The sequence below is a fragment of the Octopus sinensis genome, linkage group LG25 (genome assembly GCF_006345805.1).
Source record: "Octopus sinensis linkage group LG25, ASM634580v1, whole genome shotgun sequence".
NCBI lineage: Eukaryota > Metazoa > Mollusca > Cephalopoda > Octopoda > Octopodidae > Octopus > Octopus sinensis.
Window position 1 is genome coordinate 6,005,723 of NC_043021.1, and position 17,661 is coordinate 6,023,383.

The following is a 17,661-nucleotide window of genomic DNA, read 5'->3' on the forward strand; positions in this document are numbered from 1 at the left end:
TCCATAAAGACACAGGTTGTGTGGTGGTTAAGAAGCCCACTTTACAAGTATAAGGTTTTGGGTTCAGTCCCACTGCACAGCATCTCGGGTAAGTGTGGTCTACTAACCCTCAGGTAGGCTAATGCCTTGTCAGTGAATGTGGTAGGTAGAAAATGTATGGAAGCCTACTGTCACTTGACAACCGGTGTTGGTTTGTTTACATCCCTGTAACATAGCAGTGTAGCAAAAGAGGCTAATAGTATGAGTAATAGACTGAGAAATATATAGTGTGTTCAATTTGCCTGACTAAACACTTCAAGTAGTACCCCACTATGGTCACAGTCCAATGACCAATACAAGTAAAAGATAAAACAAAAAGAAAATAAAAAAAGAGAAAAGTTAAACATGGGTGTAAGGTATGGTCATACAGCTAAGAAGTTCACTTCTCAACTAAGTGGTTCTATGTTTGGCCCCACTGTGGAGTACTTTCTGCCAGAACCGTGGGTGGACTGATATTTTGTGGAATAGAATTTGGTAGAAGGAAGCAATGCAAAAACCTGGTGCCTGTGTGTTTGTGTGTATCAATGTGTTAGAAAGATTATATATTGTTCAGCACCAATTGAAATACGTGGTTAAACAAAAGCATTGTAGTCACAACCATCAATCACCTCACAGGAATACTTTAACATATATGCCATTATTTAACCCTTTAGCATTTAAACTAGCCATACCCGGTTAAAAATTCTATCTTATGTACAAACTGGCCAGATCCAGCCTCTCACACCTACCCTACAATGTCATTCCAAAAATTATCACATCACTGAAATTTCCAAGATATCAGATCATGCCGGATTAATTTTATAAAATGTGAATAAATATTACATTTGATAGAGTAATCATGATCATCATCATCATTTAGCGTCCGCTTTCCATGCTAGCATGGGTTGGACGGTTCAACTGGGGTCTGTGAAGCCAGAAGGCTGCATCAGGCCCAGTCTGAATCTAGCAGTATTTCTACGGCTGGTTCCCCTTCCTAATGCCAACCACTCCGTGAGTGTAGTGGGTGCTTTTTACGTGCCAGTAATCTGAATGCTAAAATGTTAAGACAATACAGGTGTGGTTTGAGGGAGATTTAGCTGCATTTTCTAACAGGTTGTCCTCCTCACCATCATTTAACATCTACCTTCCATCAACATGTGTGCTTGAAAATGAAGAAAATTTATTTGGTGTTTCCTAACCTTTTTTCCATGTAATACCCCAGGATGGCTTTGAATATAAAATCGTCTTAGTGTTTCCTTTGTTTTAACCATTTAAACCAACCATATCCAGCCCAAATATTCTACTTGTTTTATATTCAAACAGTCAAGATCTGGCCTCTTACACCTACCCTATAATGCCATTGTCAAAATATACAATCACATCATCAAAATCTTAAAACAATGAGATAATGCATGAGAATTCAAACTGATGTTAATAAGCATCAGGTATCACAACTACAATTTCAATTTTTGTTTTCCCCATCAACATCAAATTAAAAATCAAATGGAAATTGTAGTTGTGATACCTGTGTCCGTGGCACGTAAAAAGCACCATCCGAACGTGGCCAATGCCTGCACTGCCTTGACTGGCTTCTGTGCCGGTCGCACGTAAAAAGCACCCACTACACTCACGGAGTGGTTGGCATTAGGAAGGGCATCCAGCTGTAGAAACACTACCAGATCAGACTGGAGCCTGGTGCAGCCGTCCGGGTTGCGGATCCATGGAACAAGCTGCCAGACGAGATGGTGAAGATGCTGACGACCGCTTTGTTCAAAGCCTCCCTTGACCTCAAGTGGCCTGAACTCTTTACATGAACACCACCCTGTACTTAACTCCATGTCCCCCTACATGGCCTTGCTATTTGCTATTGAGCCAAATTAACTAACTGGTTTCCCAGACCCCGGTTGAACAGTCCAACCCGTGCTAGCATGGAAAACGGACGTTAAACAATGATGATGATGATGTAAATAAAGAAGAAATTGCATTTGATAGCTGCTTATTTCTTCACATCGTTATGTGAATGACAATGAGAATATGCAACTATGCAATTTCTGTGAAATTGCATGACACAACTATGTGAATGCTAAAAGGTTATCAACAATACTCTACTGTGAATCAATGCTAAGAGACAATGATGCAACAATGCTACACAAATTCTATGATGTGTGAAGCTATGTGGCACATCTTTCACAGTATATACCATCATTTGATAGAAAGTATGAGATACTTACCGAGGAAGTATGTTTGTAGGTCCTGGGTCCAATGGACCAGGGACAAATATGAACCTACAACAGTCCTTAAGATTCTGGTATTTGCAGATTATATCACACAATTCAATAAACGATTCTGAAACAACAATACAAGATATGTTTTATTATTATTATTACTGATAATATAACGGAGTGGTGGCAAAAGAGCAAACAGTAGTATTTCATTATCCTTTTAGCATTCAAACTGACCATATCCTGTTCTGGATGAAAGGCAAAATATAAACAGTACGATAGAATTTGCCTTTTATATATATATATATGGTCTTCAACAGTTAAAACACATCTATTAGCTGAGGGGAGGATGTAGCTAGAAGGGGTAAAATATCTATAGAAAGGGAGGAAAAGGGGGTGATATGTGGACATGAGATGAAAAGAAATACGAGGTGAAACTAAATCAGAATAAGGCTTAACGAAATAAAATAGAAACATTGATGCATGGAATTTTTAAAAGAAAAGCCCTTAAACTGAAATGTCTTAACTGAAGAGATGAAGTCCCTTTTTATCTATTGCATAATGATCTGAAACATGCATATTAAATGCATTCAAAATATCATTCCTTGATTTGACTTTATTATTATTATACATATATAGGAATACTAGCAGTATCGCTTGGCGTTGCTCGGGTTTGTAAGGGAAATAACTATATAAGCATTTTTAGAGAGTTATAGCCAAAAAATGCATTTTTTAAATCGTTGACTCTTGTAGACATTTTTAGAGAGTTACTTCCCTTATATAATAGCGAAAAAAATGCATTAAAATGAAAAAAAATTAGTAAAATTTTTTTAAAATCGTAGATGCATGATAATACCCAGAAGGGCTCAATATGAATCACGACTATAAGATACCCGGTTTTGGTTACACTGCACAGCAAAATGTGGGAGTAGTTAGGAATCTAAATCGTAGAAAACAGACACACAACCTTACTTTTATATATAAAGATATATATATTTCAATTAACAATCAGTGTTCATGCATTAGCATATCTGTACCACAGATGCAAGGCTGAAAAAGACTATATATTACCTCGAAGTATTTTAGTGTGATTGGCCTGGTGACACAGTGACGTGAAGTTACCACAAAACACAAATGCAACAGGGGGGTGTTCAGAATAACCACTAAACAACACCTTTAATTTGTCGACCACCTAAAAACCAAAAACAAGTAAATAAATCACAATTTCTAACATAAGTACAAGGATCTAAATTTTGAAGATAGAGATATAAAAAAATTAAGCTAGCACCAGAATAGGGAGTGCTCTTTTAGTAAATCACAACAGAATATCACTTCAGAAAGGAACTGAATAGAAAACTTTCGTCCACTACTTTATTAATTTGTCAATACAGTTAATTCTAACATTGTTCCTGTAACATTTAATTTTTTTTATCTTTTACTGGTTTCAGTCATTGGACTGCAGCCATCATCACCACAGGTTTAGCAGGAAAAAAAATGGTCACACTACTTATTGTCCTTAAGGTCATTATTATATTATTAGATTAAGGCAAATTTCCTACGGCCAAATGCCATCCTGTTGTCAACCCTCATGTTTCTCAGGAAAGTAATATTTCCCCATAACCAGACGTTTCCATTGAAGATTGGAAACGAAGGACACTGCTTGTATGACAGTGACACTCATTTACAACTATCACGTGAAGTCAAGACAAGGAGACAGTCGCACACATAATATGCACATACACAATGGTCTTCTTTCAATTTCCATCTACCAAATCTATTCACAAGACTTTGAATAGCCAAAGTGCCACGCAGTGGGATTGAACCTAAAACCATGTGGTCAAAAAGCAAACTGTTACCATAGAGTGACACCTGCAAATTTTAAAAAGTAAACCAAAGAGAGAGTTGCTAACCTTGCAAGAAATAGCATCCAAATTTTCCTTTAAATCACAATCTTATCGTTAACCCATTAGCACTGAGATTACTCTGTCAAATGTAATATCTATTCATTCACGTTGTTGTGAATTAATCATGCATTAACTTGCAGCTTCAAGATTTTGGTGGTGTGATTGTTTTATTTGTAGAATGCTGCAAGAGGCTGGTCTGTGCCAGTTACAGCATAAAGCAGAATACATGGGCTGAATTTGGATGGTTTGAATGCTGAAGGGCTAAAAAATAACACACTGAAATGCTTTTTATTTCGGTGCCGCAGCATGGCCGCGACCTTCGGGCCAAAACATTTTTAAGGATTTAACCCTTTAGTGTTCAGATTATTCAATCAAACATAATGCCTATTGATTCCCATTGATTTGAATTAATCATGCATTATCTCATATCTTCAAGATCTTGATGGTGTAATTACCTAATGTAGAATAACATTGTAGGGTAGGTGTGAGGGCCTGAATCTGGTCAGTTTGAACATAAAACAGATTAGCTATTTTGGCCAGATATGGCCGGTTTAAATACTAAAGGGTTAAGGATATATATGAGCAAAAAAAACCCCCGTACAATGGACGGCGCTGAGTTGTCAAACATTTAAACCAAATTTTCTCAAAACAACTTCTCCGGCCGTCCCATAGGCCTCCCCTCTGAGAAACACTGATTTAACCCAAATTTGAGACACCAGCTAACGAAGAAATAAAGATAGACTTTTTTTTCTATTCCGAGAAAAACGATTTTACAAATGCACGTTCCCACAGCTTTATCGATCGCATTCTCACCTGGAATCGATTTTTGTGATTTTTTCAACACTTATACATGCGCTGATACTGTTGGTATCTACATATCAAATTTGAGCGCAATCGGATGAAGGATGCTCAAGATCCTAGAAGACACACACACAGACAGAACGGATTTTATATAATAGATAATTCGGTGTGAATGGTTTTGTTATAGGCCACTGTATTTTACAATCTTGTAAATAACAATAATGGTATTTTTATATAAGCTTAGAGCTTATGGCAATCACTGTTGGGGTTGTATACTTACTTTTGGCTCATCTAACCAAACGTCAGACAGAAAGACAAACATGGACTCTTGATTTTCGACTTCAAGGTGACGTAGCTTGTCTGAAGCCTTAGCACAGGTTTTGAGAGGACCTCCAAAAAAGTTGATGTTGCCAAAATAGGACCTGCAAGGTCAGAAGGTCAGAGTATGAAAGAAGCGGAGAAGGGGGCGGAGGAGAAAAGGAAAAACATTACACATGATATAATGCCGCAATAGGTATTTGGTCATGCTGCAGCAGTCCTACAAATAAAGAAAGGCATTTCTTTGAAACACACAAGCGTAGCAGAGTGGATTAAGACATCTGCCTCCCAACAATCTGGTCTGAGTTTCAGTCTAACAAGACCCAGGTTGAGCAAAGCCTTCTGAATGAATTCTGTAGACAAACTTAGAGAAGCTTGACACACACACATACATGGCCGTGTGATAAGAAGCTTGCTTCCCAACCACATGGTTCCAGGTTCAGTCCCACTGCGTGGCACCTGGAACAACTGTCTTCTAATATAACCTTGGGTCGACCAAAGCCTTGTGAGTAGATTAAGACAGCAGCTGAAAGAAGCCTGTCATATATATGTTAATAGGGTTAAGACCCCCTTCAGTCATGAATGACCACAGGATTGCACCTAGAAATGGCACCCTCTGAGGCACAAGTGCAGGCAAGGTTGTTTATGGAAGACCAGTAGTAACCCATGCTTACCCCCCACCTCCCCATACCACCAATGTTATCCAAATGAAAGACAAAGGTCGATACAGCTTGGCACCAGTGACATCACAACTCAAAGTGAAATAAAATGTCTTGCTCAAGAACACAACATACAGTTCAGTTCAGGAACCAAACTCAGTGTGTATGTGTGTGTGTGTGTGTGTCTGTGTCTCTCGTCATCACTTGCCAACAAGTGTTGGGTGTTTCCCAACCACATGGTTTGGGGTTCAGTCCTGTGTGACATCTTTACGTCATTATACATCAATATATCTTGTAATGCAATACGTTGTGGAAGCATTTTGTCCCTCAATTACTACAAAAAAAAAAAAATATTGTACAGGATGCATCAATGCAGTATTGTAATGCGCCACAAATTCCCATTGCATCAACACCACGAGACATCATTGTACTGTGCACTGTGGCACAATCCAAAAGCAATAAGGAAAACTACCAACGCCATGTAGTTTCAGCAACACTTCACACTGCGGTGTGGCATATACATGCAATTATTGACCAAACAAAAATGTTATAAAGTGATTTACCTGGTAACGGAGGCAGGTTCAGGTGGTGGGAAGCCAAATGCCGTCACGTGGAAGATGCTGTCTTCATACCAACCTTCAGCTAGTACAAAGCAGTTTTCAGTGAAAAGTCCAGTGTGGAAACTGTAGCACAAGTTAAAGAAACTGACAGAAAGTTTGGATTCACACTTGAAAGCCATAATGAGAGGCAAAAGACTAAACAATCAAAGTATGGACATGCGTGCATGTATATTACAGGTTCAGATCTATAGCACACATGTGGTTCAAAAACTATAAATAATATGAAGAGAAAATTAAAATATAAAACAAAGTATTAAGTTTCATCATCATCTTCATCTAGCATCCGCTTTCCTTGCTAGCATGGGTTGGACGGTTCAACTGGGGTCTGGGAAGCCAGAAGGCTGCACCAGGCCCAGTCTGATCTGGCAATGTTTCTACGGCTGGATGCCCTTCCTAACGCCAACCACTCCGTGAGTGTAGTGGGTGCTTTAGGCTGGCAAACGGCCACGATCGGATGGTGCTTTTTATGTACCACCGGCACGGGGGCCAGGCGAGGCTGGCAATGGCCACCGGCATGAGGCCAGTCGGGGCGGCGCTGGCAATGGCCACGTTCGGATGGTTCTCTTACGTACCACCAGCACTGGTATCACAGCTGCAATTTCCATTGATGTTGATCGATTTTGATTTTCACTTGCCTCAACAGGTCTTCACAAGTAGAGTTTTGTGTCCCAAGAAGGAAAGGTATGCATAAGTAGAATAGAAATTAGAAGGAAAAGTGTGTTTCAAGCATAATCTCTTCCTCTGAAAGAACAGACAAGGAGAGAGGAAGAGAGAAAAGAAAAAGAGAACATGTGAACCTATCAAACAGTCACAGCAATCTGAAGAGGTCGCCCTGGATATGAGTGACGTGGTGGTGGGGCACAACCAAGTAGAGTGTGCGTGTGTGAATTGCCCTCTTTCAGTATACATATACATTACTCTCTTACTTGTCTCAGTCATTTGACTGCGGCCATGCAGGACCACCGCCTTTACTCGAGCAAATCGACCACGGGACTTATTCTTTGTAAGCCCAGTACTTATTCTATCATTAGAAAGATATGCAGAAAAATCACAATCCATCAGCAAGAGAGGTCAAAGGTGAACACTACATCAAAGAGCAGATAACCTATTGACACTTACCTTCCTCTCCAAATATATTTTTGGGGTGTTAATTTTTACTTTCCTGCCTTTTATTAGGTTTGTCTTTAACCATGCTGGAGCCCACACATTCTTCTCACTCCGTACATTGGATAGGGATTAACAATTTATTCAACAACCATAAGATAGGCTGTACCAAGTTAGATGACACGAGTAGGTACAACCTCATATTATATTAAAACAAGTCAAAAACAAAAAGGATATTGCTCCAGTGAGATCAATAAGGACTGAGCCACTTGGGTCTTCAAGGTACCATTTCCCCTGAAATATTACAAAGAAATAATCTTGATTCACTAGTGTATCCAATATCAATTTTGACAGCAAATGTTTATATTTGCTTCATAGTATATGAAAAAGAACAGTAGTTTTCAGTGCATAAAAAATCTGTAATTTAAGGCATAAGAAATCCATATTAATACTCATGTGTCAAAAACATGTTCGCCCACAACTGAACCAAGATCCTAAAACCAAGGTACCACGTAAAAAGCATTTGTGTGGGTGCTAGTGCCACATAAAAATGCACCCAGTACACTCTGTAAAGTGGTTGGCATTAGGAAGGGAATCCAACCGTGGAAAACAGGGCAAAACAATGCAACTTGGTGTGGTCCCGGCCATGCCAGGTCCTGTCAGGCTAACCCATACCAGCATGGAAAACAGGTGTTAAATATTGATGATTACAGGTATGATTAATAAAAAAAAAGTAATAGTTTACAATACATTTAAAAAATTTTTAACTTTAGAACTGTCAAAGTTCTGGCACATTGGAAATGGATTACCAATGTGCCACAAAAATGGTAATCAGTGACCAGGATTGAAATATAGCAAACAAGGGACAAACACATCAATAGAGATCTCCGTTAGCATAATGTAAAATGTTTCAAAATTGGATTGGATTAGGATTGCATCAGGAAGGGCATCCAGCAGTAAGAAACATGCCGAAACAGACAACTGGGGTCTGGACAGCTCCCCAGCTGGCCAACTCCTGTCAAATCGTCCAACCCATGCCGACATGGAAAATGGATGATATGTAAGATAGCCACCACACGCAAGTAAATTTGTGGCTACCCACATGGTTCTTGGTCTCAAGCATTTGTCTTATAAAGCAAGGCTGAAGACGCCCGACCTTCATTCTCTAGAAAAACGCCGCCGTCGCCGTGGTGATCTCATTCTTGCTCACAACATCATAAGCGGAAAGTGTAACCTCTCGAAAGAGCTGTTCTTCACTCCTGCTCCAGAGCGTTGGCTGCGCGGTCACTCTGAAAAGCTCTGTCTGCGACAAGTTAATCTCAATCGAAGGAGAGGAGCTTTCTCCGTCTGGGTTGCGGATCCATGGAATAAGCTGCCGGACAAGATGGTGAAGATGCTGACGACCGCTCGGTTCAAAGTCTCTCTTGACCAGAAATGGCCTGAACTCTTTGTATGAACACCACCCTGTACATAACTCCATGTCCCCCTACAGGGCCTTGCTTTTTGCTTTTTGAGCCCAAAAATTAACTTAACTTAAAGATTTGTGTGAGTATGTTAGCTTTGTCCCCCCACCCATTTGACAACTGGTGTTTTTTTGTCTTTGCCCCTGTGACTAAGTGTTTTGATATCAACTTGTTCAACCAAACCCTTCAAGGGTGTCCAAGTGTGGCTGCAGCAAAGAAGAGAGAAAGGATAAAATGAAAAATGTTATAAACAAAAACAATTACAAACCTCTTTCAGCTGTGTCAGCATCCCAAGAACAATGAGTTCTCCAACTTTAGATGTTGTACCCAGAAGGTGCTCGATCGGTTTCAGCTAAGGAAGGGAAATACAAAGAGATATTAAATATTCATTAACACATTTGTTATGTCTTGTTTAAAATTTCCAAGAGATAAACCCCAACTTGGTGTTTGGACCTGAAACAACCAAAATCCAGCAGAAATATGATGAAAGGCATTTCAGTTATTACCATGCAAAGTTTTTTTTTCAGGAAAACATCTTTTTTAACCAAGGTGCCACATAAAAAGCATTGGTGTGGGTGATGCCACATGTAAAGCACCAGTGGTGGTGCAATGTGAAAAGCACTGGCAGTGCCACATGAAAAGCACTCAGTACACTCTGAAAAGTGGTTGGCATTAGGAAGGGCATCCAGCTGTAGAAATCAAGCCAAGATAGAATATGGAACCTGGTGCAGTGTCCCTTGTCTTAACAATTCCTGTCAAGCTGTCCAAACCATACCAGCATGGAAAACAGACATTAAATATTATTGGTGACAATCCTTTGAAGACATCTGAGTGACCACCCATACATTCCCTAATTAGACTGATGGCTCCTTAATTTTCATACAAAACAGAAAATTTTTCAAATATAAATGATATGGCTCAATGGACAGGGACCCTTTGTAGACCACCAATGAATTAAATCAAGCTTTGTGAAACCTTTTAATATCAAGCCAGCCAAAACTTCCTGTTTGAAGCGACCAAAAGCTTTCCTCAAAATTCCATGCTAATTTATGTTCCAAACATCAGTTTAATAACGACAAAGTTATTTCACTAAATTCTTTGTAACATATCTAGGTCTGCTGAACCAAGTCTGACTCGTAGCTAACAAGAATTCAAACAACAAGCGTACCTGAAATTTTTGAGAATTTTCATCCATGTTTCCAATGGCTGGTGGTGTAAATAGATGATGGCGCATAGTTCTCTGAAGAATATTAGAGAGAAAGAAGGGGTTAAGGACATGAGCAGAAAGTAGGGACTAGGAACATTGGTGGAAAAATAGGGGTCAACATTGCTTTGTCTACTTCATGCAAAATCTGGTGAACATGTGGTAACTTTGTCAATCAATCAATTAGCTAGTCTGATAACAAATATGTAGTGAGTGCAAAACAGATAGATAAGAGAAGCAGTGAGGTGGACAGGGGCGATTTGTGTTACTTATGAGGTTGATGGTTTAATATATAGTAGCTTTGTAAAGATACAAACATATGGAAATATATAAGATCCAGAAAGCATAGGAACCCCAACAATATATATATACATATATATATAGATAGATAGATAGAATGGCGTGGAGGCGCAATGGCCCAGTGGTTAGGGCAGCGGACTCGTGGTCGTAGGATCGCGGTTTCGATTCCCAGACCGGGCGTTGTGAGTGTTTATTGAGCGAAAACACCTAAAGCTCCATGAGGCTCCGGCAGGGGATGGTGGTGATCCCTGCTGTACTCTTTCACCACAACTTTCTCTCACTCTTACTTCCTGTTTCTGTTGTACCTGTATTTCAAAGGGCCGGCCTCGTCACTCTCTGTGTCACGCTGAATATCCCCGAGAACTGCGTTAAGGGTACACGTGTCTGTGGAGTGCTCAGCCACTTACACGTTAATTTCACGAGCAGGCTGTTCCGTTCATCGGATCAACCGGAACCCTCGTCGCCGTAACCGGCGACTTGATATGCAACAGACTTCCCTTGCCTTAGCCACCCGTATGTCTCTCTACGGGACACCTATTCCTGTCCATCTTTCCTATTTTAGCCTCTCTACACCTGATGCAATACCAGCTTCCTCAATATTGCACTCTCTGTGAAGGGATCTTTCTTTGCATGTTACTTAAGTACTTTTAGCCAGAAAAAAAAAGCACCCAACACATTTTGTAAAGATGTTAGCATTGGGAAGGGCATCCAGCCACAGAAACCTTGCCAAAGCAGGCAAGAGACCAACAAACCATTCAGACTAGTTGAATCCAGTCAAACCATCCAACACCCATGCCAGCATGGAACACGGATGTTAAAGGAAGATGATGATGAGGATTCAGTAATGCCACTGGCAGTCCACCTCCAGGCCTGATCAAACGATTTCAATTAACTGAGAGTATCAGATATTCAACTTCTACGACATTAAGTGAATCTAGTCATGTAATCAGATTCCAGAGAGAACGACAAATATAAGGCTTACCATTTATAAGAACTCAATGTCCCACATTATATTTATACACCTGTCCATTTCTCCTGTGTAGCAGTTTCTAACAAGGAAATGATGAAATCTAAAGTTAAGGACTCACCTGATAGAGTAACATATAACGATCCTTAAACAATTTCCCGAGGTCAGCTGGTTGTCCATGAAGTAGGGGTGGTGACAAGCCGAGTTCTTGGTTTCTGTTTATGAAATATAAAAACATCATTTAACACCAACTTTTCCATGCTTGTATGCGTCAGATAGATCACAAAGTGAATTTTCTATGGCCGGACGCCCATCTTGTCACCAACCCTCACCTGTTTCCAAGCAAGGTGATATATCACACATGGCCACACGTTTTTCCGGGGAAGACCAGACACGAATAGTGCTTGTAAACAGTGATACTCACGACTATCAGGTGTCAAGACAGGAGCACACACAGATCTACCAATTATTCCAACCCCAACCAAACCCCTTCTATCCCTCATTCTCCTTAACATCATTTTTCACACCATCTTCACTGATTACCTCCATCCTGTGCCTTTGGTTATCTTCCCCACTCCTCTGACATACTTCAACACCTTCTCAAAGCTACCTTCACATCCCACTTGCTCTAGCCACCCTTATGTACTGCTACATCTCCCTCCCCACCACTCCAATTGTCTGCTGTGGCATGGTTTCCATGGCTAGATGCCCTTACTAACGCCAACCACTTTAGTGTGTGCTGGGTGGTTTTTACATGCCACTGGCATGCATGCGTTTACACAACACTAGCACGAGTGCATTTTATGTGACACAGGCACCCATAAAGGACCCATGTATGGATGACGATTTTACTTGGCTTGACATGCCTTCTCAAGTACAGCAAATTGCCACAACCCCTGGTCCTTAGCCGTTTCCTCAGCGAGGCCCAGCATCCAAAAATCCTCTCTCACCACTTTGTGCCACGTCTACCTGAGTCTATTTCCCCAAGTTCCCTCCACAATTAGAGATCGGCACTTCTTCATGCAGCTGTCCTCATCCATCTGTATCACATCACCAAACCAGCACAATCTTCTTTCTTGCACTCAACGTCTGATGCCGCTTATACCCAAGTTTTCCTCTTATGTCATTCACCCTCTTGTGTGCACACTGACACTACCCATCCAGCAGAGCATGCGAGCTTCATTTCTTTCAAACCTTTGCAAGTCTTCTGTCATCAAAGCCCATGTTCCACTGCCATGTAGCACAGCTGTACATATACAAGCATCTGACTTACACCCTCCCCACAAAAATTGATGGCCAAAATGTGAAACCATTATTAACCCTTTTGCTACCAACCCGGCTGAAATCAGCCCTGGCTCTGAGTACAAATGTTTTCTTTTCAAAAGTTCTGAATTAAAATCTTCCACCAAACCTTAGTCACAATTTATATTCCTAACATTAGCTTAATGATAACTCTCTCTTTACTCTCTTACTTGTTTCAGTCATTTGACTGTGGCCATGCTGGAGCACCACCTTTTAGTCGAGCAAATCGACCCCAGGACTTATTCTATTGGTCTCTTTTGCTGAACCGCTAAGTTACGGGGACGTAAACACACCAGCATCGGTTGTCAAGCGATGTTGGGGGGACAAACACAGACACACAAACATATACACTTACATATATATATACATATATATATACATATATACGACGGGCTTCTTTCAGTTTCCGTCTACCAAATCCACTCACAAGGCTTTGGTCGGCCCGAGGCTATGGTAGAAAACATGTGCCCATGGTGCCACGCAGTGGGACTGAAACCGGAACCATGTGGTTGGTAAGCAAGCTATATTTTACTAAATTATTTGTTATATTTACAGCAATTGAAAGAAACACAGAGCATCTCAAAATAAATTCATTAATGAAAGGGTTAAGTTGATGTCTGAAACATAAACTAACATGAAGTCTTAATAGAATGCTTTTATCTAAATCACTCTAAAAGAGGAAGTTTGTATCACAGAACCAAGGGTCGTTTTGAGAGGGTTGATACTGAAGGGGGTCAAAGGGGAACAAGATCAACCCAGAAAAAAAAAAAAAAAAAAAAGCAGCAAACTTTTAAGGATAACTTACAAAATGAATTTTTTCCGTTCATCAGCATAAGTGTATCTTGGCACTGAAAATGCATCAATCACACTAAAGGCATTTTCTCTGAAATCAAACAACAAATATTTTAAATAACAAAGATGGTGAACAATGATTAAAGTATACAAAACAATGGCAAAACCAAGACTCCACTTCTTTAGACATTGATGTTACTTCAATGAAGGAAGCAGCTCTGCAGAGAATTGGTTACTTCCACTTATACCATTGCTTCAGAACCAAGTGGTTCAGTACCACTGTGCAGCACCTCCGGTATTATTGTATTTATTGTATGTTTATTTCCCCAAAATCGCAATCGATCAACATCAGTGGAATTTGTAGCTGTGATACCAGTGCCGGTGGCACATAAGTGAACCATCCGAACGTGGCCGTAGCCAGCGCCACCCTGACTGGCCTCCGTGCCAGTGGCACGTAAAAAGTACCCAGCTGTAGAAACACTGCCAGATCAGACTGGGCCTGGTGCAGCCTTCTGGTTTCCCAAATCCCAGTTAAAGAGCTATATTCCGTTTCAAATCTCAAAGTTGGTAACAAGAGATTAAGTTTCCATGTAATAACAAATGTGTCATTACATCAAGATTTACCTTACCAGGTACAAATGTCAACTCTCATTTAGTTCTCTTTTCAGTAGATTTCTTATGACTAGCCTGTTGAAAATATTTCCATTAATTTGAAGAATTTTCAGTACAGATATGGCTGTGATTAACAAGCTTACTTCCCAACCACATGATTTTGAGTTCAGTCCCACTGCATGGCACCTTGAGCAAGTATCTTCTAATATAGCCTCAAGCCTAACCACTACACTCACGGAGTGGTTGGCGTTAGGAAGGGCATCCAGCTGTAGAAACACTACCAGATCAGACGAGCCTGGTGCAACCTCCTGGCTTCCCAGACCCCGGTAAAACTGTCCAACCTGGGCTAGCACGGAAAACGGACGTTAAACGATGATAATTTTATTTGTCTGGTAAGAGGAGTTATGTGGTAAGGTAAATCTTGATGTAATGACACATTTGTTACAAAAAAACCCAGATGTTTTGATGTGGTGTGAAAGAAAGAAAGTTGTAAATATAGTTGAGCTAACGGTTCCTCATGAAGATAATATGGACGACGCTCGAGCTCGAAAATTGAACCGTTATGTAAACCTCCTCGAGGAACGTGAAGACGCAGGCTGGAAAGCGGAACATTTTCCTATCGAAGTCGAATGTAGAGGGTTTGTTGGACACAGCGTGAGACGACTGTTGTTATTGCTAGGCCTAACTCATCGTAAAGTCAATACCACCATGACTGATATCCCAATCTACAGTGAAGGCTAGCCACTGGATTTGGTTAAAAAGAGACGATGAACGATGGCTAGAAGGATATTGAGTTTAACTTCATAACCAGCTGATCTAGCAAGCAGGGCCTCATATCAGTAAGGAGGAGGGGGGGGCTGCGCATTGATGCCATCGAAAGGTAGGCCCCGAAACGGCATGCATTCTCTCCAGATGACCCCATACACTTGCTGGCTTCTGGTATACGGAGCTTTTGACTGGTAGCACTTGCATGTGCAAGTTGTTTGCAAGATATCTGGACAGAAGAGCTGCAGAAGTCACAGAATGTGTGACAAAAGAAATTTGGTAGAAAATAAACTAAAAAGTGAAAAAAAATAAAGCTATAGTGAAGATCCAAATAAATAAAGCTTATGTTTTAATTGGTAAAAGATGACCATCTCCAACTATGTACAAGAAAATCCATTTTCACATCAATGGTCTTGTGAAACAAATACATAAACTTAAATTAAACTGAACGCTCACTGTAAAAGTTGAGGGAGAGAAAAAGAATAAATAGGGTCCATCAATTAACAAGAAACTTACCCATCGTGTTCATCACCAGCAACACATTCCTGCAGTGCAGTCATGCAAGTAAATCTATCTATCAAAGATGATGTCACTAAGAAAAAAAGAAAGAAAGAAACTATAAACTTCATTGAAATAGTTCTTACTGAGATACAAGGCCACAAATTGGTTAGGGAGGAGGTTAGTAAAATTGACTACTTTACCACCAACCCTGGAAAGATGAAACGGCAAAACTAACTTAGGAAAAATTTGAACTTAAAATGTATAATAATGACACAAAAGGGATGTGGAGGAGGTACGAATAAGTAATACTCTTTTTACTTGTTTCAGTCATTTGACTGCGGCCATGCTGGAGCACCGCCTTTAGTCGAGCAAATCGACCCCGGGACTTATTCTTTGTAAGCCCAGTACCTATTCTATTGGTCTCTTTTGCCGAACCATTAAGTGACGGGGACGTAAACACACCAGCATCGGTTGTCAAGCAATGCTAGGGGGACAAACACAGACATATAAACATATATACACACACTTATATATACATATATACAACAGGCTTCTTTCAGTTTCCGTCTACCAAATCCACTCACAAGGCATTGGTCGGCCCGTGGCTATAGCAGAAGACACTTGCCGAAGATGCCACGCAGTGGGACTGAACTCGGAACCATGTGGTTGGTTAGCAAGCTACTCACCACGATGAATTTCTGTGCTAAAATTACAGATGCAATGATGCCTTCTTGTCAAGAGCTCCCCACAATGATTAAAGTATACAAAACAATGGCAAAACCAAGACACCACTTCTTAGACATTGATGTTACTTCAATGAAGGAAGCAGCTCTGCAGAGAATTAGTTACTTCCACTAATACCATTGCTTCAGAACCAGGTGGTTTAGTACCACTGTGCAGCACCTCCGGTATCATTGTATTTATTGTAGGTTTATTTCCCCAAAATCGCAATCGATCAACATCAGTGGAATTTGTAGCTGTGATACCAGTGCCGGTGGTGGCATGTAAGAGAACCATCCGAACGTGGCCGTAGCCAGCGCCACCCTGACTGGCCTCCGTGCCGGTGGCACGTAAAAAACACCATCCGATCATGGCCGTTGCCAGCTTCGTCTGGTCTCTGTGAAAAGCACCCACTACACTCACGGAGTGGTTGGCGTTAGGAAGGGCATCCAGCTGTAGAAACACTGCCAGATCAGATTGGGCCTGGTGCAGCCTCCTGGCTTCCCAGACCCCAGTTGAACCGTCCAACCCATGCTAGCATGGAAAACGGACATTAAACGACGATGATGATAATGTCCATCCTTCATACTCACATTTTTAATTATCCTCTCATTTATTCCTTCATGTATTATAACAATGCTTATTTCATATTCTTATTCATTTAACTATGTTTTTAGTTAGAATTGATTTTGCTTTCTTTATTATACGTATATACATACTCAATCCAAACATGAACAAGCAAGAAAAAACAACAACTCAAGGACTTGGAATAAGTACAGTTTTATTGGACGCTCAGGAAAGGAAAGAAAAGAAAAAGGATTTCACGTTTCAGGCGGAGCTCTTCATCAGAAATATAGAAAAACTCCAGAGAAGGGAAGACAAAGAAAATCGCCAACAATACACACATGGTCACATATTGAAATGACCATCATTTAATATCCGTTGTCCATGCTGGTATGCTGCACCAGACTTCAGTTTGATTTGGCATGGTTTTCTTAAGCTCAATGCCCTTCATAATGCCAACCACTCCAAGAGTGTAATGGATGCTTTTATGTGCCACCAGCACAGGTGCCATTTGCGTGACACTGGTATCTGCCACGACTGCAATTTTTCTCAGCTTGATAGGTCTTCTTCTCAAGCACGACAAAATGCTGAAGGTCTCAGTTATTGCCTCCATTAGACCCAATGCTCAAAAGGAACTCAGCTACTTTGCCTCCGTGAGGCCCAACACTCGAAAGGTGTTCTTTGCGCGCCACCAGCACGGGCTCCAGTTACCACAACTGATTTCACTTGGCTTGATGGGTCATCTCAACCACAACACATTGCCAAAGATCTCGGTCACCAGTCACTGCCTGTGAGGCTCAAAGTTTGAAGATTATTCTTCACCAC

At 40.6% G+C, this 17,661-nt stretch overlaps 1 protein-coding gene and 1 long non-coding RNA gene across 2 annotated transcripts in view; one reads left to right on the forward strand and one right to left on the reverse strand.

Moving 5' to 3' along the window:
* The window catches only part of LOC115224273 (DNA polymerase epsilon subunit 2-like), a 29,526-nt gene that overhangs the window by 6,065 nt on the left and 5,800 nt on the right, over window positions 1–17,661 (reverse strand). The window contains exons 3-12 of the mRNA XM_029795085.2: window positions 15,568–15,643; window positions 13,688–13,765; window positions 11,702–11,795; window positions 10,278–10,349; window positions 9,378–9,461; window positions 7,884–7,940; window positions 6,486–6,607; window positions 5,226–5,367; window positions 3,312–3,432; window positions 2,250–2,364 (exon numbers count right to left, since the gene is read on the reverse strand). Of these exons, the coding sequence (XP_029650945.1) occupies window positions 2,250–2,364; window positions 3,312–3,432; window positions 5,226–5,367; window positions 6,486–6,607; window positions 7,884–7,940; window positions 9,378–9,461; window positions 10,278–10,349; window positions 11,702–11,795; window positions 13,688–13,765; window positions 15,568–15,643 (961 nt within the window). The remainder of the gene's footprint in view (window positions 1–2,249; window positions 2,365–3,311; window positions 3,433–5,225; window positions 5,368–6,485; window positions 6,608–7,883; window positions 7,941–9,377; window positions 9,462–10,277; window positions 10,350–11,701; window positions 11,796–13,687; window positions 13,766–15,567; window positions 15,644–17,661) is intronic.
* Window positions 881–17,346, forward strand: LOC118767853. The gene is made up of 3 exons (XR_005003755.1): window positions 881–1,059; window positions 1,710–1,713; window positions 17,336–17,346. It is a non-coding gene; the product is annotated as an uncharacterized LOC118767853 (long non-coding RNA).